The sequence below is a fragment of the Lepidochelys kempii genome, chromosome 5 (assembly GCF_965140265.1).
Source record: "Lepidochelys kempii isolate rLepKem1 chromosome 5, rLepKem1.hap2, whole genome shotgun sequence".
Taxonomy (NCBI): Eukaryota; Metazoa; Chordata; order Testudines; family Cheloniidae; genus Lepidochelys; species Lepidochelys kempii.
In genome coordinates this window covers 66,131,708-66,159,598 of record NC_133260.1, presented here as the reverse complement: position 1 = coordinate 66,159,598, position 27,891 = coordinate 66,131,708, and the positions used below count along the sequence as shown (strand labels likewise).

The 27,891-nt window shown below is 37.8% G+C and overlaps 1 protein-coding gene across 8 annotated transcripts in view; it reads right to left on the bottom strand.

Moving 5' to 3' along the window:
- Nucleotides 1-602: 602 nt before the first annotated feature.
- Nucleotides 603-27,891, bottom strand: part of PPIP5K2 (diphosphoinositol pentakisphosphate kinase 2) — a 99,142-nt gene continuing 71,853 nt past the window's right edge. For 2 of the 8 annotated variants that reach the window (XM_073344611.1, XM_073344610.1), the window contains exons 22-31: nt 21,898-22,005; nt 21,697-21,813; nt 20,684-20,857; nt 17,851-18,024; nt 16,512-16,581; nt 14,299-14,418; nt 13,353-13,415; nt 9,069-9,215; nt 5,234-5,359; nt 603-2,439 (exon numbers count right to left, since the gene is read on the bottom strand). In XM_073344611.1, coding sequence (XP_073200712.1) covers nt 2,372-2,439; nt 5,234-5,359; nt 9,069-9,215; nt 13,353-13,415; nt 14,299-14,418; nt 16,512-16,581; nt 17,851-18,024; nt 20,684-20,857; nt 21,697-21,813; nt 21,898-22,005 — 1,167 coding nt within the window. In that variant the 3' untranslated portion in view covers nt 603-2,371. Of the gene's footprint in view, nt 2,460-5,233; nt 5,360-9,068; nt 9,216-13,352; nt 13,416-14,298; nt 14,419-16,511; nt 16,582-17,850; nt 18,025-19,072; nt 19,237-20,683; nt 20,858-21,696; nt 21,814-21,897; nt 22,006-27,891 lie in introns of those variants that run through there. The other 6 variants (XM_073344612.1, XM_073344613.1, XM_073344614.1 and 3 more) reach the window with 6 other exon arrangements.

Genomic DNA, 27,891 nt, shown 5'->3' with positions numbered 1-27,891 from the left:
TGTTTCTGGAGTATGTACATTTTAATAAATTGAGCCATCAAATGTACTGTAACCTACTCTAGAATTTACTTGAAACACAAATTTGAGAGTCAGCTACCCCAGGCAGAAGCTATCTGCTCTAAGTTTCACAAGTAGGCTGTTTGAGTGTTTGGATAGGTTCCCCCCCTCCCGCTCTTTAATTCTTCTTTTAGACTAATGGAAATTCTACTGAATTTGTGTTTCTCTGGAAGTTGTTTCCCTACTTTTGATTTGCCCAGATCTTGTCCAAATTATTTTTCCTTTTCATATTTGAGCGACTTTAGGCCCTGATCCTTCAGTTTGTTGCATGAGGACAGACTGCTGTGCCCATAAGGACCCCCCCAGAAGTCAAAGGAGCTCTGCATGGGTGCAGCAGTGCACTCACAGGCTTAGTGTTCTCCTATCCCCATTTCAGATGATTGCTTTTAATGACGACATACATGGCTGCCTCCAATTCTTATACAAATTCATATTTCTAAACATGTTTTATTTCAGCTTTTTTGCACTGGGATGAGCAAAAAAGCAGGTAAATATACAGAAAGTGAGATACTATCTATTCATGAAAAAGCAGAAGAGACATTAAATTAGCCATTAACCTTGTTTTTTATTTAGGAGCGCATCAAAATTTTTATACCAGAGCTTTGGTTGACTGGAATGATATGCACGCTTAATTTTAATAGTGTTTTTAAAAAACAGTAAACATGATGTGTACATTCAAATGTGTGCAAGACAAACATCGTCAATACTACATGGTTACATTATAGAAAATGAAATGTTTGAAATATATAGCTGTGAACCCTTTATGTTTTTGGTATAATTTATTTAGTCAGCACTTAATAGGACTATTTTCTAGAAGCCATTTCACATGTGCCCTATTTAAAGATTTGTACTGACTCTATGGCAAGTTCATAGTGTAACTGTAGTTACACTGATAATTTCTGGATAAGGAAAACAAGGCTCTTATGCTTAAATATTTCTTTGACACTAAATCTCTTGTAATTTAAACTGGAAAAAAAAGTCTAACTTGCAGTTTATAAAGTTATTATTAATAATCAGCCGCTTGAACTTTCAAAAGGGGACAATGACATTTTGAATACATTCTATAATTCTAAATGCCACAGATGAAAGCACAAAACTGCTGAACCTGGATGATTGCTCTTCAAAATCTGACCATTTAAAAGCATAATCTGAGTTGCTGAAGCTTCTCATAGTTCTAATAAAGTCTTCAACACTCTTAATGAGAGCCGCTGACAACAGCTGCGTTTAGAATGCCAATGGTATGAACATTACAGAAAATGCTGAAGCTTAAGTAGTCGGATAAACTTGGAAACATTAAACATTCTGGTAACACTGCAGTTTCTCTTTAATATGAAAGGGCAGTAGGATGCACCACCTACAGATGGGGTATTTAGAGTTAGATACCAGACCAACTGTAATCGCTCCTTAAAAACCTTGTCTTTTAATGTGGCCTTTTTTTAAGTGACTTTTTAAAAAACAAACCTATGTAGCAAATAAAGGCATCTTCTTCAGTAACCAAAAGAATTTCTTAGAATAAGAAAATATATAAACAGAAATCTTTTCTGTAGGAGGATATACAGACATATACCTTATATAACCGTGTATATTAAACAACAAAATAAAAAGTATATTCAAATGTTAGGAGTCTGATGTAAACAAACAACAAGGAGATTCAAAGTGAAAATACACTATCCTTACTTCACCCCATTGTGCCTCGTTACTGCAGCATATATGGTATTAAAAAATTCAAATGCAAGAAGCTCTTGTTTAACTCAAAGAGCCAAGCGATTTCTTTGGAAATGTATTCAAATAAAAAAATGCTCCTAACCAAGATCATGTGCATCAAATTTCAGCCCAGGAAAAAATTCACAGTCACATTATAAACCCCTTGAAAATAGGAGTTTATAATGACAACTACAATGGCGCTTTGAGAGCCACTATAATATATACTATTGGGTTGGGGCGTTTTTCTTTTTGCTCAGTATACATATATAGTAAACAGAAACTGGGAAAACCGGCGTGCAGCTTTTTCATTAAAGTTGTGCAATTCATTGAACTGCTGAGTAAACCTCTTTGCCTTAAATATTTTAGAAAATGAGAACAGACTTTTCAGCTGAATATATACAGTGTGCACTAGCTAAGAGTATTTAAATTTATATACAGGTAAGTGCACCAAGACAGACAGAGACAATAATGGCTTTGGAGAGTTGAGTCAAGGTTTAGTTTGCTTTTCTACCATTAAAAATGCACACTGAAGATTGTTTTTGAAGGAAGATGCTTCCAATTTTGTCTGAAGTGCTTCATTTCTTCTCAGTAAGGGTTTAATCACCAAATTTCATATCAAGCTAGATTCTTTTGGAGATGGTGTAACATCAGAGGTGCCACTGGAGGGTCCGCTGGTAGCTGCAGAGAAGCAAAAAACCCTACACTGGTAAGATTGTACAGCAAAAGAAAGGTCAATATTAAAACTTACATCAATCTTGCTGTAAACTGAATTCAGGTAACCCATTATAATCACTAAGTAACAAGTGAATTAAGTAACTTTTGAGATGTTTGGACTTAAGTTAGACCTACTTTGACACTGTTACAATGTGTTGAACAATTCACTCTTGAAATTCAATAGTCTGCCACAGATGAAAAAAATAACCCACCAAGAGCAACTGTTTGTGAAACCCTCTAACATCTGCTCTTATAGAAATCAGACAGTCAGAAGAGGGAACACATTTTAACAAATTATATTTATCTGAGCTGCCCTGAAAGCCACAGAAAAACAAACAATTCTTTCTGTCTAATGAAGAGGCAGGAAATTGGTGGGAAATAATATTTTCAAGCTTCTCAGAGCTGTAGAACAAATAAAGGAAAGTTTTTACAAACTGTTCTTGACAGCATTTTTAAACAGATTTACGTATATACTTGAGCCAAACAACTTAAAAATGTGTTGAAGCAAATTTCTAGTATAAACTGAAGATAGAGAAGGCAGTTTCAGTTTTTCCAATAAGATGTTCAACCTTTTACTATAGTCATTTACAATAGTGTTGAAGTTTTTCATATGATTAGTTATAGTCAAACAAATAAAAATTCTTGGATTCATGTACCTGTGCATAGGCTTTGTGGGAAATCTCAGCCAAAGGCTCTAAAACACTGGACCCAATAGGGGAGTAATATGGTATTCCTGCTGTGATAGTTAGACTGGCTTCAGTGCTCCAAACAGTCAGCTTCTTTTAAGCAGGAAGCAACAATAGACCCCAAACAGCCAATTAAAAAGGACAGAAGACAAACTTCAATATCCCTTAAATCTCTGGAGAAGATAAATGGTTGACTCGGGGGGAGGGGAATCACATTGCAACAGGAAGCAAAAAACTAAACAAGACATATCCTAAAGAACAAACATAAGACATCTTGAAGGGATAAAGATAGTTACCACCCAGAAATATATTTCTGGGAAGTACACTGTTATAACAGCTATCAAAAAGATGTAACACCAAAGTATTAAATAGGGAGGGCAGAAAAGTCTGAGGACCCTTCAAATGGAAGATTTTGTAACAGATAGGGCAAATCTAAAGAACAGCATTTTGTAAATGCACGTAGAAAAGACAATTCTGCTTCTTTTCAAATCTCCTGGATAACATCGGGTAAGAAGTTGGCAAACTCTCACAGAGGGAGCCTTGCTAGGCAAATCTAGAACTTGAAGGCTACGTTTATAGGATTCAGTATTTAGACATGGTTCTCTTGGAGACAGAACCTGTCAAGACTGAATTAAAAGAATTAAAAGGTGGATGAACTTGACAAAGATTTCAGTCAGAGCTAGAAAAAACCTAGGAACCTTTTTGTTTCTTAAATAGACACTGGGCCTGTGGAGAATGGCTTCACTGGAATGGATCTATTGGCAAATGATTAAGGTGAAAGTCAGTCACCCTCTTTATGATTCATCTGTTGCATAATGTATTTATTGTGATTTACAGAATTTAGTTGTAAACTGGGTCACTAGAATCTGAACCTTACTGTACACAAGGTTAAATTTATTGTTAGAAAAATGGCTTCACTTTGAAAAAACCCAAGAGCAACTGAAAAAAGAGCTCTGTTTCATTTGGATCATATTAATATCAAATAGGACAAGAAGCAATGGGCTTAAATTGCAACAAGGAAGGTTTAAGTTGGACATTAGGAAAAACTTCCTGTCAGGGTGGTTAAGCACTGGAATAAATTGTGGAATCTCCATCATTGGAGATTTTTAAGAGCAGGTTAGACAAACACCTGTCAGGGATGGTTTAGATAATACTTAGTCCTGTAATGAGTGCAGGGCACTGGACTATATGAACCCTTAAGGTCCCTTCCAATCTTATGAGTCTATGATCCTATAACAATGTGACAAGTGCCTCATGTACTTGATAAACAGCTGCAAAGAATTAGTCACGATTAAAAATTTGTTTAATTGGTAGTTTTATTTATTTGTTTGTATGCGTCACTCCAAGGCTAAATTTCATCTGTTTAACACAGGGAGAAACACTGAATTTGATTAATATCAATTGCTAAAACCTGCCCAAGTCTAACCCATCAAAACTAAAATCTAAAGCCTATGGGGCTATTGGGAGCCGTGGGACACTACTCAGACCTTCACCTGCATGGATGGAATGATCCTTTCCTCTCTGCTGATTTATTTAACACACAGTAGCTCGATTATACGTTTGCATTAGGACGATCATCAGAGATACTAGATTTCTGAAGAGCCATAGTACATTAAAACTGCCTTTATCACCAAAATATTTGTGTGTTGCTGCCTTTTTTTTTTTTATTATTAAACACACTGTGTCTAACTGACTTGAGTCTAAATCTGGAAGTCTAGTCCTAACTGCAGATTGACTGCCACCAAGTCACCTGAATACAATTTGAAAGTTTGTTTGTAACCACCAGGGTACACTACATCTGTATTCTATGGAGGCCACAGTTCAGCCATTATTGCTGAAGTGTTATTTTTAAAGTAACTGTACAATGCCTTAATGAATTTATTTTGTGACTATCTGAATTATTCCAAATACAAGGATAGGGATGCTATTTCATAACATTCTTGAAGAAATTATTCAACAGGTAGATGGCACACTATCTTAAATATGTAACAAATCTTTGCATCTTGAATAACTATTGGGTATATTTAAGCAAAAGAATGAGCTGTTCTGCCTCTGTGACAGAAGTTACTTACATAAGGCTGGTTTCTCTATTGCTAGCCTCTCAGGCAAGGCTGCAAGTGGTGTTGGCTGGATTTTTGCAGGGGTGTATGTATTTAAAGAACTTTTTCTTCCAGACAGTGAACTCAAATACGCTGAAGCTGAAGGGGGGGGGGAGGGGAGAAAGGTCGTCTTTACCATCATGAACAAAACGTTTGTCAAGTATTTGCAGATTACCAAAATGAAAAAAAGGCACAAAGTCTATACTTATGGAATCTGGAATCCAGCCATGGATTTTGGGTTTTTGGTCTTTATTGTGGCTTCATAGTGTGGGGAAGGAGATGAAATCTGCCTGATCCATCTTAAGAAAGCAACACAAGAGCTTCACAGTGCCAGGAATAATCAGGTTAATGAACAGCGAGTGTTGCTTTGCCAGAAGTGCTCCTGACTTTTGACAGGGCATGTAATGCTGCGAGGACTGGCATTTTGTTTGCTCTACCTAGTCTGAGACATTTAATTAACAAGCCTATAATGGAGCAAATAGACATTTGGAAGAGGACCAAAAAAAAAAAAAAAAAAAAGAGTCCACACACAAATGAATTCTCCCCAAAGGGAAATAGGGTGGGGAAAAATACTTCTTTCCGCTGCCAAAAGCATTCATGCTCCATCCTGTCAGTAACAAGAGCACTGACCCTTCCTCCCAAGTACCAAAACTTGTTACCAATAAAAGCCAACTCCATACCCACAGGGGAGCCCTTTCCCATAGCCACTAATTAAGACTCCCTCCTCCTTCCAACTGCCAAACACTCCCTCATAAAACAGGGCAACCTGACCCACTTCCTTTCCAACAGTTAACCATTTAATTCTTTAAGGTCTCAAACTCTAGATGGCAAGCCCTCTAGGTTTCCTCTCAACATCGCAAATGACAATTATTTTTCTAATGAATCCTGAAAATTAAGATTGCATTTTAAAGGGACACTATCCGCTTAAAACCTCCTTTTTCCCCCTAAATGTAGTATACCTGCTGGTGAGCCTCCGTGTACATTTTACAATCATTTTTCTATTTCAAAAAAATGTTTCTCCATCTGTTCATGTACAAAAGACACATAAAACAAGATGGGGAATTGACTACACTGGGTAAAAAATGAAACGGACTATTCATAAAGTGCTGTCAAAGTAAAAACACTAGAAAGAGGAAACCAATCTTGTTTGTTATACTATATCAAAGAATAGCAAGTACAATTTTTACCACAAGTAGTATAATTTCTTTACGTGCCCCTCCAAAGTTTGCATTTCCCCTTTCACCCTACACAAAAAGTATAAATATCAAAGTGAAAACCACACATCTTGCAAGTCTAGCATTGCAGAAAACTGTTTCAAGAGAAGCAGCAACAGAGACACAGTGGAAGGCAATCATCCCCAGCACATTCACATCAACAAGATGCAAACTTGAGGTTCTATTCTGGACCATTTAAACAAACGTAGCATAGGGAATCTTTTATAGAAAGAAAATTAAATGAAGAGATATTGTGCATGTGGAACATTCAGATTCAATAATAAAAAACGAAACAGGAAATGCAGATGTTCTGGTTCTAGAAGGAACATTAGCTCAGCCAGGTTGAACATACCGTATTTTCTATTCCTGTATTTCTGGTTAACGGTGTAGTTTAACATCTGTTTGCCATAATACACATACCACAAAGCATACAAGATGCACAACACATTTAAGTTTGGTTTAGTTAACATTGGCATTAACAGATATCCTGTAACAAATTACATCCAACGTGGAAATGTAGTGTAAGCCACAAAGTACTGCATATTTGACACTAGTAAAATTGATTTTCCCCTGCATTCCAGACTTGCAATAATGTGGGTGGGAGAGTGTTTTCACTAAAATAAGAGAATGATTAATTGGCTCAAGTATGATAATGTTCCCAAGTTTGCCATATTCCAAAGAAACCAATGACCACATAGTGAAAAAGTACTTCAAACATATTAAGAGTTGATTAACATTTTCGGTAAATTATAGAATCATAGAAATGTAGGACTGGAAGGGACCTCAATAGGTCATCTAGTCCAGTCCCCTGCACTGAGGCAGGACTAAGTATTATCTAGCCCACCCCTGACAGCTCTTTGTCAACCTGTTCTTAACCCCGGCCCCAATGATTGAGATTCCACAACACCCTCCCCCAGATAATTTGTTCCAGTGCTTAACTACCCTTCCAGTTAAGATGATTTTCTTAACATCTAACCTAAATCTCCCTTGCTGCAATTTAGACCCATTACTTCTTGTCCTGTCCTCAGTGAATAACAATGTATCACCCTCCTCTTTATAACAACCTTTTACATACTTGAAGACTGTTATGTACTTCCTCAGTCTTCTCTTTTCCAGACGAAACAAACCCAGTTTTTTCAATATTTCCTCTTAGGTCATGATTTTTAGACCTTTAATCATTTTTGTTGCTCTCTTCTGAACTCTCTCCAATTTGATCACATCTTTCCATGAATGTGGTGACCACTACTCCATGAGTGTGGTGCACACTACTCCAGTTAAAACTCCTGCTCACACATCCCAGAATAATGTTCACTTTTTTTTACAACAGTATTACATTGTCAACTCATATTTAGTTTGTGATCCTCTATAAACCCCAGATCCTTTTCTGCAGAACTCCTCCTTAGGCAGTCATTTCCCATTTGGTATTTGTGCAGTTGATTATTCCTTCCTACATGTAGTACTTCGCATTTGTCCTTACTGAATTTCACCCTATTTTATTTCAGACCATTTTGTCAAGATCACTTTGAATTGTCCTCCACACTGCTTGCAATGCCTCCCAGTTTGGTATTGTCCACAAACTTTGTAAGTATACTCTCTATACCATTATCCAAGTCATTTATAAAGACATTGACTAGAACCAGACCTAGGACAGATCTCTGTGGGAACCACTTAATATGCCTTTCCAACTTGACTGTGAACCACTTAACTACTTTGAGTACGGTTTTCCAACCAGTTGTACACTCTCCCTCACAATAGTAAGTTCATCTAGGTCAGGGATAGTCAATAGGTGGACCACAGGCCAAATCCAGACCGCCAGACACTTCTGAATGGCCCCCAATCTTTTTATTTATTTATCTTTTTAAATTGTTATTATTTTCTCCAGAGCCCGGACTTTGACTATACCTTGACCAAGAAATTTGGACCTTGCCAAAAAATAATTGGCTACCATTGGTCTAGGCTATATTTCACTAGTTTGTTTATAAGAAGGTCATGTGAGACAGTGACAAAAGCCTTAAAGTCGAGATATAGCATGTGTGCTGCTCTCCCCCATCCACAAGCTTTGTTACCCAGTTGGTTTGACATGATTTGTTCTTGACAAATCCATGTTGACTGTTACTTATCAGCTTATTTTCTTCTAGGTGCTTACAAAGTGATTGTTTGATTATTTGCTCAATTATCTTTCTGGGTACCAAAATTAAGCTGTCTGGTTCATAATTCCCTGAGTTGTCCTTATTCCCATTTTTATAGACCAGTACTATGTTTGCCCTTTTCGGATCCTCTGGGATCTCTCCTGTCCTCCATGAATTCTCAAAGAGAATTGCTTATGGTTCAGAGATTTCTTCAGCCAGTTCCTTAAGTATTCTAGGACACATTTCATCAGGACCTGCTGACTCGAAGACCTATGAATTTGCTAAGTAATTCTTAATTAGTTTTGTCCATATTTTAGCCTCATATCCTACCCCATTTACACTGATATTCGCTAGGTTAGTCATCCAGTCACTGATAATCGTTTTGATCTGTTCACTTTGAGAAATGGCCTATGGATCAACTATGACCAATAGTGTTTATGGTTTACAGTAAAAAAAATGAATTACAACATAGAGCAGCAGACATCTCCGGTAGGTTGTCACTTGAAGTAGCAGCAATGGAGGCAAGAAATTCATCCACCTGCTTTAAAGACAGGGAGTTGTGCAGGGTTTCTAGAGGGCAGATGGAAGGCACCATGGAATATAGTTCAAAACCTACAAAAATAAAGAGAGAGAGAGGATTTCCAGACATTAGAAATAAGACCAGAATGGAACTGTTGTACAGACAGGAAACACTGCATAAAAATGAACATAAAGTACATGTCTGATATCAAAACATGCAAACATACAATATCCTTGAAGTCATGACATAAAATGCTATGCATTATGGAGTTAGAACAAGGTATGTCAGATTCTGTCATATAGTAAGCTCAAGATAGCGTACTACAGACTACAATACCCATGTCCACATAAATCAATCAGTGTACACAGATACAAAATATATCTTTGCTTTAGTCTTTGCTCAGTACAGGAAGTTAACTACTGTTCCAGACAAACTTATTCAATCATTAAAAAAGGTGGGGAATGTCAGTATTTTCCCTACTTGTTCCCATACCGGTCATAACAACATATAGGTAACTAATTCATTCAAGATGGAGTAGCAGCGTGGTCATGCTGTGAACATTTTTAACTGAGTTGCTCTGACAGAGAACAGCTAAAAACATTGGCATTCCTGACAGGCAATACCTTGTAGCATACACTCTCTAGCCTCTCAGGTATGCTAGGGACAAGACTTGCTTTCGGTTTCCACTTTAAGGTTCTCCAAGACCACTACCAGCATTTTTTTACCTTGAGACTATATTTTAATTTTATAACAAACATTTATACCTATCTTTACTAAAACAATGATTTATATCACTAGAAATTTCACAACTTAAAATGGCAAATGATACCAAGTCAAAATTGAAGTGTTATTAACTTTGTTTCCCAATATTAGTATAGACATATTGACATTTCATAAACCAGCCATGCACGTTTTTATTCCTAATGAAATAAAACAAAGCATTTAAAATACATATCTATGCTTAATAGTGCAGTTTTGTGAACTGATGTAAGCTTGATAGCATTCAATGAAATCTGCATCTCACAGTATTTCAAAAGAGGAGACACTAGTCCACATTAGCATTCTTATATACAGCTGCAACATTAAATTTACAGTATTGAACTGAAAAATTAGAAATTGGTATATTTCTTCCGAGATGTTTATTTCAATGAAAAGACAATACTTAAAGAATGTCCAAAATTTCTGTTCAAGGTACATTTCTTTTTAAACATAAAACATAAGAATGGCCTGACTGGGTCAGACCAAAGGTCCATCCAGCCCAGTATCCTGTCTACCGACAGTGGCCAATGCCAAGTGCCCCAGAGGGATTGAACCTAACAGGTAATGATCAAGTGATCTCTCTCCTGATACCTTTGTAAAGGTATCAATATGTGAACTTCCTCAAAAAACATTACTAAGCATTTACAGAGAAAATAATTCTACAAAATTTCAACTCAAGAACTTTTGTATTCATATTTGGACCCAGCCTTGGATTCAAATGAGAGCCAATCCTGCTAAGCAAGCTGCTCAAGGGTACTTAAATCAGCTTCACTTACCCTATAACAGTTCTAATGTTGCATGTTTTTAGAAACTCAGATGTCATGTGCAAAACAAACACCACCACACAACGTCATGTATACTTTCTTTAATATGACAGCAGCTAAGCTGCAGTATAAGCATTAAAATAAATGTGTTTGGCATAAGTGTAAGATACTAAAAATATTATGCATGCGTGCAAAGCGCAAACCCTTTCTTTGCATTACAGTAAGTTCCACCAGATTTAAATTTTAAGCTAACAAAAGTGTTAACAGCACAAAAATGTTTTCCAAAATATTTACATTTTAGTCTAGCAAACAATTTAGTGGGACAATGTCAAGTTAGGTCATGACACATGCTTTAAAAAAAACAAAAACAAACCTACTTATGTTTCAATGCCTATTCATGATGATGATTATTATTACTACTACTATGGTAACAGCTGTTATAGAAAATCCATAGGAATTTTCAAAGAAAATTTTAGAAGAACTAACTATTTATGTTTACTTTTTGAAATTTCATTTACCCAGACCACTCAAATAAAACTAGTAACTTTTTAATGGCTTTTTAAACAAATACCACAGAAACCCACTTGCCCATATTATGTCTTTTAAATAGGTTGTCTTTATAAAACAATTTTTAGCCAAAAATGCCTGACAGTGTATATCCCTTTAAATAATATATGTGCCTGCCAACTACCCACCCTTGGGTTTTGGTTGTATTCACCTGTAACCCCTTCAAAATACAAGACAACGAAAGGGTTAACACAGCAATTTAAAAAGTCATCCTACTGTCTTACATTTAATAGCTAGAAACACATACCACTGGCGCCTAGAAATTCCAGAGGAAATGGACCAGCACTAAAGAGGTGTGGATGTTCTGCATAGAGCCCCACAAAATAAGGTAAAGCACTGTCAGATTACTTGTTTCAATGTGTTCCTTGAATTAAAGATGAAGGGGCAAGGGGGGGGGGGAAATAAGGGGGTGGAGAGTGTCTGTGAAATGGGTTAGAGGTTGTAATGACATCACAAAGTTATGGAAATAAAAGAGTGAAAGGGAGAATTAAATGACAGTCCAGAAGACAGACAAACAACGATAATTTTAAAAAGTTGGTAGAGAACACTTGGGAACCTGGAACACCTCAGGGAATGCATTTAGGATTCACAGGAGCACATGTGGCATGCGTTAAATTGTAAAAGGTATGTGGAAAAATATTTATATTAAATGAATCAGAATACACAATGTACACAATAAAGTAATTGTGTTTAAATAGAGATTTTTATTAAAAAATTATCCAGTTACAAAAAGTTTGTTGCTGCCTGTTCCCTTTAGAAAGAATTTTTTGAAACTGTTACATAACAGATTCTACACCGTGAATCTAGTCTCACCTTCCAACTTTCAAATGTTTTGCCAACACTGAGTTTTTAAGTACATCTCTTTTGTTTAGATTATCTGACTTGATTTTAATATAGAGTAAGGCCCACCTTTCTCATTTTCAAGGATGATGTTTAAGTCAGCCTTTTACAGCCTTTTTAATAACTGCAGGTTTGGTGATGGTTCTAACAGTTTATACTAAACACTTTCTTCAGGAAGCCACTGCAGTAAAAAAATTGACTAAAAATTCCAAATGGATACAATATTGTAAGTACTACTTCATGACTTTATTCAGAAGCAAAACAAAGTGAGAACTATGCTTTTTCTTTTGTTTTTTTTAACCTGAACCATCTTTTAAGTAAAATGTTTGTTGGAGGTCAATAGCACAGATCTTTATGGCTATTTTCACTTCACTTTTAATGGCAGGACCTTATTACCCTGCCACTGTATTGTGTCAGTTTTAAAATGGTAATTAAAAAAATCTGGAAAAAATCTACACTAAGATGTGATAAATGCTGAAGATTGAAGCCAACTTCTATGAAAAGGGCATGCTATAGGGCCTATGTAGTGAGCTAGAAAGTAATGAGTAACATATTTCATACTTTCAACTTGCATATGTTAAGATAGGCTTCATTAAAATATGGTAGACTGGAGATGAGTTAGCTTTCACCATAGAGTTCAAGAGGTCAACACAAGACGAAGTCAACTCTAACTGATTATTAGTGAAGTATTCAAGTAACTGGCATACGTGATGAACATATTGATCATTAAGTATGACAAGGATAAGTAGCAGTTTTTCTGTTCAGTCATCAGAACTGCAGATTAACTGAAATGGATCCTACATTTTACTTTACTTTTTAATCAAGTGACACTTCAAGAAGATGGTAGCCAACGCCTGTTGTCAGGTACTGTGATTTTATCTAGATTCAGAAGGCTCAGGGAAACAGTGGAGCGCAGCAGCAGGAAGAGGAAGAAGTGGAATGTTAAACTATTGAGAAGTATATGCCATTCAAGATCAGAAAAGTTTGTTTTTATCATATACCATACACAGTCTGATCATTTGAGACATTGGAAAGAATGCAATTTGTCAAAGATTTCCATTTTCACAAGATTTTCTGATGAGTGAATTTTGAAATCATATTTATATAAATGAATAATAAAGGAGGTATTTAAGACTATATCAATGTATCTAGTGATTATGAATATGTTTGGAACTGTGCTTGGTTGAAGTTAGGAAGGACAAATGATTGGACGAAACTGTACACCCCGTATTTGAAATAAAATGAAATTAAGGGATGAAGCAAGGGATTTTTTTTTTTTTAAATAAAAGCAAAACGTACCATTGGTTGGGTGTCGAGCAAATGAGATAGAAAATCTTTTAACAGCAGAACCACGTGTGGTGTCTGAGAAAGAGAAAAACAGGTACCTGAAATTCATAACAGCTACCAAAAGAGGGACACATTTCAAAAAAGGAAAGAAGAAAAAAGATGAAAACGTTAGAATTAAGTGGCATGCAGAAAGGACCAGGGGAAAGGGACAGAGGCCAAAAAGAGGTTAAAATTAGAAAATGTGGCTTCATTGATAACTGCAAGGTATTTAATAAAGTGTATGAAAGAAAAGCAGGATGAGCTGGTGATTTTGGCATACAAAGTTATATCTGGTTAGAGCTGAACATTGAGAAGAGTGAATGTTGGAAAAAATTACATTAATACTGCTCGACCTTAGTGTTAAAAAAGTAAATTAGCACATTTTCTTTAAATGCTGAAGCCTACTGTGAAAGCTATTCTACCCAAGATTACTGAAGCCTAAAACCTATCACTCCTCTATCCACAGCCACACACCCACCAAAAAGGAATCCTAAAATTTTCACTCAGTAATATCAAGCTGGTCTTTTCCTTTTGAGTCCTTGTAAATTCTGCATGCAATGTAATATGTTTCAATTCAATGTCAATACCTAATTATCAAAATCAGAGGCTTAAGTGATGAGCACTTCCAACTACATTTTCACCTCTTCATTGTTCTTAAACTGTACATGCTGAAAATCTTTCCATGTATATTGTCTACACGGTACACCAAATAGAGAAGCCAGGAATAAGGATTAACTGTGTCATTAAACTAATATAACCAAGCTATGGGCAGTAAAGAGGCAGTAGAAAGTCGTACAATTAATTAATGCTAAGACAAAGGATTCTACGATTCCACTGAATCAGTAGCCTAGGGTTCATCTTTAGAACTTCAATGTGTGCACATGGATTTGTGTGTGCATCTGAGAGAGTGTGCACATACCATCTATGCAGCCAGAAGAAGTCAGCTTTTTACGTTGAGTACGAGCATAATCCTGTAGGTTAGGTGCGCTTGAAGAACCCCCGAGTACTGAGGTGCTAAACAGGCCCGCACAGTGAGACCCTGATGGGAGTTAGAGAAAATACATACAACAACCAGGTGCTCTTCCATTCACATTGGGGATGCATGCAGCATGCAAGCACATGGCTCTTACCACACAAAAGGCAGCCTTTGGCAGTGCCTTGAACAGTTCATAATATGCTTATAATGTCACAGTGGTTGTAACTACCATAATTTATTGTAACTTCTACACATTTGACCACCCTCTGCTACATGTGACTAGAGAGGACTGGACTTTAACAAAGGGACTTCATTTCCCGTTGTCAGGTTCGGTAAATAAAAATTACCAGTTAGCATCAACGTAAATAAATAAATGAATAAAAAAGACATGGAAGTTACATGTTTTAGAATCTGCAGTTCTGAAACAAATATAACCTGGCAAATCTTGCTTATTGCTTTCATGGAAATTGACCCCCTTGACATGGCAGTCTGTAACTTCAAGTACTCACACATTTTCCTCAGACTTTTCACAGAAAAATTTCACTTTCCATCACTCATGATTTAACATGAAACAAGTTAACCAAATTATCCATTCTTGTATCGGTATTTCAGCTATTGTCACAGCCAACTATAGAATTTTAAAGCAGAAGTTTCACCAGGTTTAGCTTCACTTCTTTCCTAAAGAAGACCCTTGTATTAAGTAGTCCTCCATGTAAAAACCTGTATACTTTTGTTGCCCAATCATGAACAATTTTACCATTACAAGTGGTTTAACAAGTAATTGATGAAATACCATTCATACACTTAAGTGTGAAGACATTTTGTTTACATAGTCCACCATACTATGAAAATCTCATCCAAATTAAGAAAATGGAAAGAAATTACTCTGTCTAGAATTTGTATTTTCCTTTAATCTTCATTATTATTCTGTAAAGCCAATGTTATTACTTGATGGAGGCCCAGTTCAGATTTCATTGTCTGTATTTCATATACATGGCAGGATATTTAAAAACAGCCACCTACCCACTGATTTATTGCCTTCCAACAGTGGGAAACATTAGTAGCACATGTGATGAATCATGGCTGATATAAATTGGTGCCTGGTCTGTGGCAAAAGCCTTTTCAACAAAGTAATACCTTCAACTATGCACGCAAATGTAACAGCTTCTACAAACTATACTGTGTCACATCGAAGAAGGGTACTATAATTTTAGCAAAAAGTTAGAAAGATTGGCTTCAGTAGTCAAGACTACAAGATGTATACATTTTACTAGGAAAATGTAACAGGAGTAAGAATATCACAACAATAAGACATACAAATAAGTACAAAGCCTTAAATGGAAAGATAGTGGAACTTTTACTTCTAATGTGCAATGTACAGTATTTATGTGTGTGTTTTGTTTAATGTGTCCTGAGTTAGTTATTTCTGAAAACAGTTTTTTGCATTTACAGAAAAAGATACAACTTACAGTAGCACAAGATTTCCTATCTAATGCATAATAACCGTAATGCCTGTTTTATGATAACAGCAGAAGAACATTTCCTGAATTAAAGCAAGTTAAGATGTTATAATTCACAGTTAAAATTAATTATTCTGTCCATTGATAGGAATATTTGAGGGCGGGAATAAGAGGGAGGTGCAAAAACCTCAGTCTCTCATTAGAAACTAAAGTTTCTTGGTGAAGGACAGGAGGCTGGGGTTTCTTTGCACCCACTAGTATCTCTTCAGTTGTCTTAACTGACCACAGGAGAAGACATTTATTTTCGCTTGAGAAGTATTTGTAACAGTTTGCATACTGGGGCTTTTGCTTAATCAAAGAATTCCACAAAAATATTAACATGTCAGTCATAATTTAAAATTAAAAATAACCCTGAGAACTTTCTTTGGTCAGAGTAAAGAATCAGTGAACAGTCTCAATTGTTTTACTGTTCCCTAAGATCCCGTTTCCATTAAAAGAACTTTTTCTGCTGAAATATTGGTCAACTCAGTGGGTTATACTGTCCCAATGAATTAGTAGATACTATTATATTCAAAATACTTTTTGCTCTTGTTTACACAAGAGTTTTAAAAATCCAAGATCATACATCTGTGTGCAAAACAAAAAGCATTGGAAAATCTGCTTACTTGAAACAAAATTTCAATTGCATGTACATACCTAAACCACTCTGCTTTTGTTCCAGAATAGTTCTTGGTGTTCGTAAGTTACTATTGTTCTCTGAGAGGACCTGCATATGGAAAACAGAAAAATAAGAAAAAAATAGAATAGCAGCATGAAGTGTCCACTAAACTTGATATATTGGCCTGCTCCAGACCGACAAGTGTTAATAAGCTGTATGATAAATGTTAGTAGAAATACATAAACGAAATATGAAAGATCATGCAATATCCCCTTGTGAAGGGAGTCCATTTCACATATGAAGTCCTTGCAATGAGGTGGTGCAAAGCGGGCATTCAGAATTAAAAAGAACACAGACCAAGACAGAGATGAAACCACAGACAGTTGAGATAGATTTTACTTTATTTTACCAAATGCACACTCCTAAACTGCTCCTGTATTGAAAGGGGAATGGGAGCGGGGAAGGAAAGACAGACAGGCTGTTGAAGTCACCATACAGTCACTGATCCATGCACGGGCTCTATCAGCATAGCCTTCAGATGCTCACAGCCTTTACTGATACACTCTTTTACCATATACAAGTTCCTTAAATTTCCAAAAAGGAAATGGAAATTATTGAAACTCTTAGAAAAAGAAACGGGCATGGTTAGAACACCATCCATTGTCCTATATACAGACAATATTTTGAATTGAGCAATCTTTAGATCGTCACCGATATTTTGACTGTGTCATTTGTCCTGCTCTTTCCCCAATATTTTGACAAAAGTCTTCAAAATATTGTACAATTCAATGGATGAAGTACTGTGTTTGATTTTTTAATTAGATATCTCCAGATATAGGAGTGAAGGCAAGAATGGTTAGTGCTAGAGTTTGTTTCCTGCTCAGTTAATACCAGGCCACTGAAAATATGATCTATACAAAACAAGTTTTGAATAGTAATATCAGACCCCACATCAATTATTTTAAGTGGCATCGTCTGTCATTTATTTAAAAAAAGTTTCAATTTACCTACCACCAATTAAGCAATGCTGTTTTTAAAGTCTTAAAGGACAACTAAGCCAAAGCTGAAGTCAGTTTCATTAGACAGTAGTCTATGCCTTTTCTGGAGCCTTAATGTTTACAATTCCTGTAAAAAAAAACTAATTCACTGTGGAAATATCTAATTCAGTGAAAATTCTGTGAAAAACATGCATTTGCTTTCTCCTCCTTCCTCCCCCAATATTCTTGGAAGTAACTAGTATTTTTAAAAGTGCATTTTAATGACAAGTGTAAGAATTTACTTGGAATGTAATCCATAACAAGGGATTAGATGTCCTTAAAGACAGTTGGTTGCTGCTTGGAATGCATAATAATGTTTAATGAAGTAAAGTTTAAAAACCTGTTGCCATGAGCCAAAAATACTGGATGTGAAAGCCAATGATTTAGGGGAGACAGGGGAAGAAGTGATTTGTTCCCCTGATCTGCGTCTTCGACGCCCAGTACCCACACCACTGGTGTAATGCAGCCAGGTACCAATACACTCTGGGCTAGACACACTCAGGGGGCTCTCTTCCTGGAAGTGAGAAAGGGGGCAAAAAAACAGCAAATCATGCAAAGTTAGATTCCACAGAGCTAGTGATCAGAAAAAAAATACAGTTTGTTTGCACTCTTTCATATACAGCTTTAAAACTATTAAACAGTAATTAGGAATGATTAACATTTCAAACTACATCTTTTAATCCACTACTTTCACCAAGTTTCTGGTAGACTAAAATTTTACCAATAGCAAGATAGAAGAACAATGGTAGTCAAAAACTGGTCCACAGCTTTAAAAATGAACTGGTAACAGAACACATGTGTTACTCTGAACATACTGTTTAATAGTTTTTCCCCCTTCAGCGTATGGTAAGCTTTTCTATCTGTTATTTAATAGATTTTTCTTTTGCATTTAAAGTACTACCACTTATTTCAAAGAGCCAGAGGATTTTGGAATGGGACTGGAGATTACATGACTGACCCCTGAGGAGTGGCAAGAAGGATTTCTTAACCTTAAAGCACTAAGGAACTTCTGGCGCCAAAGAGTAGAAAGAAATTTCAAGGGACAATGTCAGGCTAAAAAAAGCAATATTCTTCTACCTGTGTTAATACCACCTAGATTAAACAACACTGAACCTTTTTAGAAATATAAATTTGTTTCTCACAATTTATCTTCTTTAGTTTTTCCATTTAATTGTAAGCTCAAGGAAATGAGACTACTCAACTTCATTTCTTTCTCCATGCACTAGTACAATGCAGCCATGTTTGTATTAGACCCTTCTGAAGACTATAACCCACATAAAATTCAAAACTTTAAATTTATTTTACTACAGATTATAAAAATAATAATAAAAAAAAAGACTTAGGTTGAGCCCAAACTACCTGACAGTGTCCCTTTAAATGAATGAACTGGAGTGGAAAGAGTCTTATCTTTAAAAAAAATAATACTAAGGCAATTTAAGATGAAGTCAAACTATACTTTCAAGATACCAATTGGTCAAAATTCTTCAAAGACTGTTTTGCAGATTTCAGTGAGGGCAGACACAAATATATTAGCTCTTCCAATTTACCTTTTTTGCACAAACTTTCACAGCTATATGAGTAAAATCAAAGACTATTATTCAATAGGAAGTAAAAATTTAGAATTTCCATAATAGCTGGATGCTGGAACAGATTCTACTTGAATGTTTTACCTGCTGAAAGTCAAAGTTTAGCAATGCATATCAATAATACCTCTTGAAAGCAGCTTCTGAAAATTTACAGAGAATGAAAATGGTTAAAAATTTGAAATACTATAAAACTGCACGTGAACTTCTCTCTAGGAAGGGAGCTTGCATGATCAGAATGAAAGCCACTTTCAAAAACATTGATATTACTCCTCCATTGCTTATGTTAAAACAGGAAATGCAACCCTGCAATACATTCACAAATATCACCTCTTAATTTTTTTATGTTATATATGGATCATAATAAAACAAAACCATCCGTATTATTCTCCACATGTTGACAGTAACCAAGTTACTTGGAATTCTTACTATTGAGGTACCCATTCTATATAAGCACCTATTCCTGAGACAATATGCAGGGAAAAGGGCATACAGTTCTTTGAGGTTTTAAGCAACTGAGAATAAGGTAGTAAACTGCACATTTTATGTTCTAGTGTCAGGCCAGGTCTACACTATAAACTTACATCGTTGTAACTATGTCCCTCAAAGGTGTGAAAAATCCATACCCCTGAGCAATGCAATTATACCAACCTACTCCCCGGTGCAAACAGCCCCAAACAGGGCTTCTCCCATTGACATAGCTATCATCTCTTGCAGAGGTGGATTAACTACACCAACAGGAGTAGCTCTCCCCTCAGGGTAGGAGCGTCTTCAGGGAAGTGCTAAGGCAGTGCAGCTACACCGGTGCAGCTATGCCACTGTGGTATTTTAAGTGTAAACCTACCCTCAGTGTCACTGAGGTACTAGTGTGCACCAACAGAGTCTTTACTGTTCAGCCATATTAATGGCATACACTGAATCATCACTGACTTGCCCCACTATTGTGATGTTAGAGCACCTTTTATGACAGTTTCTCAACTCCTTGGTGTCATGGCCTCTATACCGAGAGCACAGAAAGTCTTAGGGCACTTATCTGAAGACTCTGGAAAACACACATTCCCTGCCCCTCAAAGCATGCTGCCAATTTGCTCTCTTACCTTCAACCACTGTGCCACTGGAATCAGCTGCTCCCTATGAAAGTTAATTGTAGATGGCGAAATTTTCTTGCAGCCACCTCTCCTTCCCCCACCCCAATCCCCACAAATGAAAAAGCTCAATATTTTGTTTCCATTAGCAGCAGTCTTGTGAGAATGCATATGCAAGCAATGTACGTTAGTCAGCTTGGAGAAGAAAGAGTTGAGACAAAAAAATGTGCATCTTCATTGTCATAGAATAAAAGTCATAAAATAAGATTTGAAATACTAAAGGAAAGAAAAAGAATTTATATGGCCCAACAGCCATATGCCGTTTCTGAAATTCCTTTCAGACAACCATTGCCATGGAGAATTTCCCATGGAATAACAGCACCACTTTGAGAGGAATGACACCATTCTATTTTTGTGTAATCAAAAACAGAATAGTCTTTACTTTTTGTTAGAAGTAAATGAAGAATTCATTTCAGTAGACATGCACCGTGACCGAAACACTTACTTCAACAGAACCAATCTTCCTGGATCTTGGAAGGGGCGACTTTCTGTGTATGTGAATTGGGTCTGACACCATTGGCTTGAATACCACTACTGATCGATCCGTTTCATCCCTTTTAGAAGTATGTGACTCCTCATCACTATCATTTTTATGGCAGGTTTTCTTTGAGCCTTCATTCTACACGTAAAGATATTACCTGTTCAAGTTATCTACATACGTTGTACTATTTGGACATGGAAATCCATTAAGGAAATCAGTTATAGAATAATTTAAGCATTTTTTGTATGTAGTAAAGCATTAATTATAGGCATGAAGTTTGGTGACACAAGGTTCTTAAACCATACAAATACTGTTTTTTATATACCTAGAAAAAGAATTTGCTACTTTAACTCTCTTCTACAACATGTGACAATGTGACCATATCATTGCTTACACCACCATGTCTTCTTACATGTTTCACTGAATATGTAAAGGGTAAAATCCTGGTTCCATTTAAGTCAATGGCAAAACTCCCACAGACTTCAATGGGGGCAGTATTTCACCCACGGAGTCTTAACATTTGTAACACCAAATTGTTTAACTATATAGATGTACACAGATACAAACTGAAAAATATAATCTAGTCTCACTAGCCAATATTCCCCAAAATTCCAATTAATATTTTTTCTTATGCATTTGTCAGAACATTGGAGAAACAGGACTATCTCCAACAACAAATTAGGCAAAACCATAAAAGGTTGCAATTACAAAGGCAGTAAAAACAAATGAGGTGAGTATACACCTTTTATTGAAGTAAAGTATCTATTTGAAATCAGAGGGCCTGAATTATGACTATAAGTGTTACTCATAGTACACTAGTTTATTTTTTTATATGCATACAGTACACACAAAGTTAATTCAAAATCATGCGTTGTTCTTTTTAACTAATTCTCCAGTGATTAACACAAAAGTTATTGGAACATATTCATGAACAGAGAATCCTTGAACTTTTGATCTAAGTATGCCAGAAGTATTACCTCTCGGGAGGCAGGTCTATATCCAAAACCAGCTGGTAAGTTTTTATCCTCTTCACAGCCTTTAGCTCCGGGACTAAAGTGAAGCTCCACATGAAAACGTTCCTCTGAAGAAAGTTCCTAAAGACAATGAATATCTAATCTTTAAAACACGGTTTGAACTAATCATATTTCTGTAGATATTTATCAATTTTATTTACTTACCTTGTTTGGATCCTCATACAGCATGATAACAATCTGGGTCATGTAATTGAGTTCACTGACAATATTGAGATAGTCCATAGCTCGTTTCCACTGTTCCTCTTTTGACTCCTTAAAGAAATGGAAACATTTTGTAACACATTTTAAATAAAAAACCTTTGAAAATAAAATTGAAGTGATTTAAGAGAAAAAGGTGATCTTAACTTATGAATATTTAATTCATATTTTAAAAATAAATTTTACATTCAACCCAAAATGCCCACAGCTCCTCCAAATGAATGAAAATGAAACAAACATTCTAGAAAAACAAACCAAAGACTAGCCCTTCAAGTTCAGATCACATTTAGAACCTTGCATTTGCTGAAATTTTATGGCTGCAGAAATGACTCGAGAATTTTCTGTGAGCCACAGAATGTACCCCTCAACAAGAATGCCCTTCCCTGTAAAAAATAAAAATACTGAATCAAACAGTGATCAATAAACCCATTACTGAGCTCATAGTAAACTTATAATAAGTAGGGCTGTCCAGTAATTACAAAAATTAATCGATTAATCATGTAATTAAAAAAATTAATTGCAATTAATTGCACTGTTAAACAATAACAGAATATAATTTATTTAAATATTTTTGGATGTTTTCTTCATTTTCATATATATATATTGATTTCAATTACAACACAAAATACAAAGTGGACAGTGCTCACTTTATATTTATTTTTATTACAAATATTTGCACTATAAAAAACAAAAGAAATAATATCTTTCAATTCACCTAATACAGGTACTGTAGTCCAATCTCTATCATGAAAATTGAACTTCCAAATGTACAATTACATCCAAAAAAATAACTGCATTCAAAAATAAAACAATGTCAAAACTTTAGAACCTACAAGTCCACTCAGTCCTACTTCACCCAACCACTCGGACAAACAAGTTTGTAAACAAGAAGTGGGCAGCATCATCTCCCACAAATTGTAACCAATGTCACCTGAAAGTTAGAACATGCATTCGCATGGCACTGTTGTAGCCGGCATCGCAAGATATTTACGTGCCAGATGTGCTAAAGATTCACATGCCCATTCATGCTTCAACCACTATTCCAGAGGACATGCATCCATTTTGATGATGGGTTCTGCTCAATAACAATGCAAAGCAGAGCGGACTGACATGTTCATTTTCATCATCTGAGTCAGATGACACCAGCAGAAGATTGATTTTCTTTTCTGGTGGTTTGGGTTCTGTAATTTCGGCATCGGGGTGTGGCTCTTAAGACTTCTGAAAAAGCATGCTCCATACCTTGTCCCTCTCAGATTTTGGACGGCACTTCAGATTCTTAAACCATGAGTTGAGTGCTGTAGCTATTTTTAGAAATCTCAGATTGGTATGTTTTGTGTTTTTTCAAATCTGCTGTGAAAGTGTTCTTAAAACGAACTTGTGATGGGTCCTCACCCGAGACTGCTATAACATGAAATAAGCAGCAGAATGCGAGGAAAACAGAACAGGAGGATATACAATTCTCCCCCAAGGAGTTCAGTCACAAATTTAACGCTTTTTTTTTTTTTTTTTTTTAAATAAGTATCAGCAGCAGCATGGAGGCATGTTCTGGAATAGTGGCCAAAGCATGAAGGGGCATATGAATGTTTAGCACGTCTGGCACATAATGTTTAGCATATCTGCAATGTCAGCTACAAAAAGGGCCAGGCGAAAGCCTGTTTTCACTTTCAGGTGATATTGTAAATAAGACGCAGGCAGCATTATCTCCCATAAATGTAAACAAACTTGTTTCTCTTAGTGATTGGCTGAACAAGAAGAGTGGACTTGTAGACTCTGAAGTTTTACATTGTTTTGTTTTTGAGTGCAGTTATGTAACAGAAAAAAATCTACTTTGTAAGTTGTACTTTCATGATAAAGAGATTGAACTACAGTACTTGTATGAGATGAATTGAAAAATATGATTTTTTGTTTCACTGTGCAATATTTGTAATAAAAATAATATAAAGTGAGCACTATAAACTTTGTATTCTGTGTTGTAATTGAAATCAATATATTTGAAAATGTAGAAAAACATCCAAAAATATTTAATAAATTTCAACCGGTATTCTATTGTTTAACAGCGCAATTAAAAGTGTGATTAATCGCGATTAATTTTTTTAATTGCGATTAATTTTTTGAGTTATTCATGTGAGTTAACTGCGATTGACAGCTCTACTAACAAGTAGTACAAATTCCACCAGAAAATAAAATCCCTTCTGCTCTGCACCACTGGGCAGAGCAGGAGAAACATGCTGATTAGTGCACCCTTATTCTGCCAAGGCTCAGGCAGAGCCAACAGAAGGAGAGGTTACTCACGTTGCACAGTAACTGGAGTTCTTTGAGATGTATCTCTGTGGATGTTCCACTTCAAGTGTACCTGCGCCCCGCACCTTTGATCATATATTTTTGACAGCAGTGCCCATCTGGTCCACACATACAACCCATGCATCCTCGTGCCCCACACCGAGGCTTTATGGAGCTGTGCAGGCAAACCACCCTCAGGTCCTTCTCCACCAGAGAATCCCTTAAGGGCAATACTGAAGAAAAGGGGAAGGAGGGCACGTAGCAGAGCACCCTTTCTTTTTTCATATAGCAGCTCTGTGGGGCCTCCACTTCAGGTGGCTTCTAAACAGTATCCCCTTAAAGAGGTGGAAGGTTCGAAGCACAGTCCAATACAGAAGAGAGAACTGCATTGGCCACAGCTGCATTTGATCTTGCCAGGGGCACCAGAGCGTAATGATTAGAAAAGGTATGAACAGAGGATCAAGTTGCTGCTCTACAGATGTCTACAAGATGTACATCCTTAAGGAAGGATGTAGATCAGGGGTCTCAAACTCGCGGCCCGTGAACCTCCCCGCAGGGCTCCAGCAATTTTGGGCTGGGTCTCTCCTTTGTCCACACCTGCCGCCCCTGGGCGCTCCCTCCCCCACAGGTGATTTAAAACAGTTCAGTGCCCCGGCAGCGCAGCAGAGCTGAGCGGCGTCTACTGCTCGCTCCATGTGTCTGCCGGCCACTCCATGTGCTTCCCCGCGCTGCCCCCGCCCCAAGTGCCCCTGCAGCCAATGGAAAGCTGCAGGGGCTGGGGCAGCAGCGCTCAGAGGCCACCTGGCCCACCCTGCCTTGGAGCTCCAGGTAAGCACCACACACCCTGACCCCCTCCCAGAGCCTGCACCCTCACCCCCTTCCTGCCCTCAAACTCCCTCACAGAGCCTGCACCCCCTCCCCACACCCCCCAAACTCCCTCACAGAGCCTACACCCCTTCTCTCACACCCTCTCCCACCTCCAAATTCTCTCCCAGAGCCTGAACTCCCTCCCCCACCCAGAGGCTGCAACCCCACCCCCCTCCTCCTGCACCCCCACTCTCTGCCCCAGCCCAGAGCCTGCCCCCAGCACCCAAACTCCATCCCAGACCCCCTCCCTCACCCAAACTCCCTCCCAGAGCCCAACCTCTCACCCCTTCTGCACCCAGATTCCCTCCCAGAGCCTGCACTGCAATTCCCTACCCCAGACCACCTCCCCAACCCAAACTCTGTCCCAGAGCCCTAGGCAGGTGGGAGGAGGAATTTTGGGCAGCATGAGTGACATTATTGGCCCGCTGGGAGGATTTGAGGATGGGCACTGGCCCTAAAGTAAATTGAGTTTGAGACCCCGGATGTAGATAATGCTCTTGTAGAATGTGTTATCACTCCTGAAGGGGGTTGGACATGAGCTCTGTCGAAACAAGTCTTAATACAACCCGAGATTCACATAGACAACCACTGTTTCAAAATTACCATTTTAGTTTCTGTCCGCAACGGATACAAATAGTCTAAGAGATTTTCTAAATGGTTTAGTCCTGTCTAGGTAGAATGCAAATGCCCGTCTCACATCTAGAGGCTTCTTGACTAGTCCGAAGTAGTTTTGGGAAGAAAGCCAGAAGATGAATGCTTTGATTAATGGGGAATTCCGAGGACATTTGAGGTAAGAATCTTAAATAGGCCCATAACACTGCCTCTTCAGAAAAATACTATAAATCAATTCTCCCACCATTCAGGCAAAAGTGATCACTACCAGAAAGGCTGTCTTCAAAGATAAATCTAATAATGAACACCTAGCTAGTGGTTCAAACAGACACTTCATAAAGCCACTGAGAACAGGTTCTGGTCCCAGCTACGAGTAGGGTCTCTGATTTGTGGGGAGCTATTTGACAGACCTTGCAGGAATCTTGCTGTAGAGAGGTGAGTGAATAGAGAACCCCACCCCCCGCAGCTCTCAGTGGCAATGGTTCGCCATTCCCGGCCAACAGGAGCTGTGGGGGGCCGTGCCTGTGGATGGTTAATGTCAGCAAAATGTCTCACGACCCACAATCAGATTGCTCTGGTTGCCTACCACTGACCTATGAGAACCACCAAGCTGAGAATATCATGTGAAGGACTCTGCAGTTCAGTTCTCATTCATAATTTAGAAAGAAATGTCTGCCATGGTGTTTTGAATAACTAGGTAGTAAGAAGCCGAGATGACTATGTGGTTCATTATGCACCAATTACAGAGTTTTATTGCTTCAGCAAAGACAGATGGGGAACATGTTCCTCTCTGACACTTGATACAGAATCATAGAAGATTAAAGTTGGAAGAGGCCTCAGGAGGTCATCTAATTCAACCCTCTGCTCAAAGCAGGACCAGTCCCAACTAAATCATCCCAGCCAGGGCTTTGTCAAGCCAGGCCTTAAAAACCTCTGAGGATGGAGATTCCACCTGCCCACAGGTAACCCATTCCAGTACTTCACCACCCTCCTAGTTAAATAGTGTTTCCTAATATCCAACATAGACCTCCCCCACTGCAATTTAAGACCACTGCTCCTTGTTTGTTATCTGCCACTTTGAACAGCCTAGCTCCATCGTCTTTGGAACCTCACTTCAGGTTGCTGAATGCTGCTATCAAATCCCCCTTCACTCTTCTCTTCTGCAGATTAAATAAGCCTAGTTCCCTCCTTTCTGTAGTGGGGGGGGGGGGGGGGGGGGGGCGCCAAACTGGACACAATACTCCAGACGTGGCCTCACCAGTGCCAAATAGAGGGGAATAATCACGTCCCTTGGTCTGCTAGCTCTGTCCCTTACTAATGCAGCCCAGTATGCTGTTAGTTTTGTTGGCAACAAGGGCACATTGTTGACTCATATTCAGCTTCTCGCCCACTGTAATCCCCAGGTCCTTTTCTGCAGAACTGCCACTTAGCCAGTGGATCCCCAGCCTGTAGCGGTGCATGGGATTCTTCCGTCCTAAGTGCAGGGCTCTGCACTTTCCTTGTTGAACCTCATCAGATTTCTTTGGGCCCAATCCTTCAATTTGTTTAGGTCACTCTGGACCCTATCCCTACCCTCCAGCCTACCTATCTCTCACCTTAGTTTAGTGTCATCTGCGAACTTGCTGAGGGTGCAATCCATCCCAGCATCCAGATAATTAAGGAAGATGTTGAACAAAACCAGCCTTAGGATGGACCCTTGGGACATTCTGCTTGATATCGGCTGCCAACTAGACATCGAGCCCTTGATCATTACATGTTGAGCCCAATGACCTAGCCAGCTTTCTATCCACCTTATAGTCCATTCATCCAGTCCATACTTTTTAAACTTGCTGGCAAGAATACTGTGGGAGACTGTATTAAAAGCTTTGGTAAAGTCAAGATATATCATGTCCACTGCTTTCCCCATATCCAAGAGCCAGTTATTTCATCATAGAAGGCAACCAGGTTGGTCAGGCATGACTTGCCCTTGGTGAATCCATGTTGGCTGCTCCTGATCACCTTCCTCTCCTCTAACTGCTTCAAAATGGATTCCTTGAGGACCTGCTCCATGATTTTTCCAAGGACTGAGGTGAGGCTGATCAGTCTGTAGGTTCCCTGGATTCTCCTTCTTCCCTTTTTTAAAGATGGGCACTATATTTGCCTTTTTCTAATTGTCCGGGACCTCCCCCAATCACATCAGCC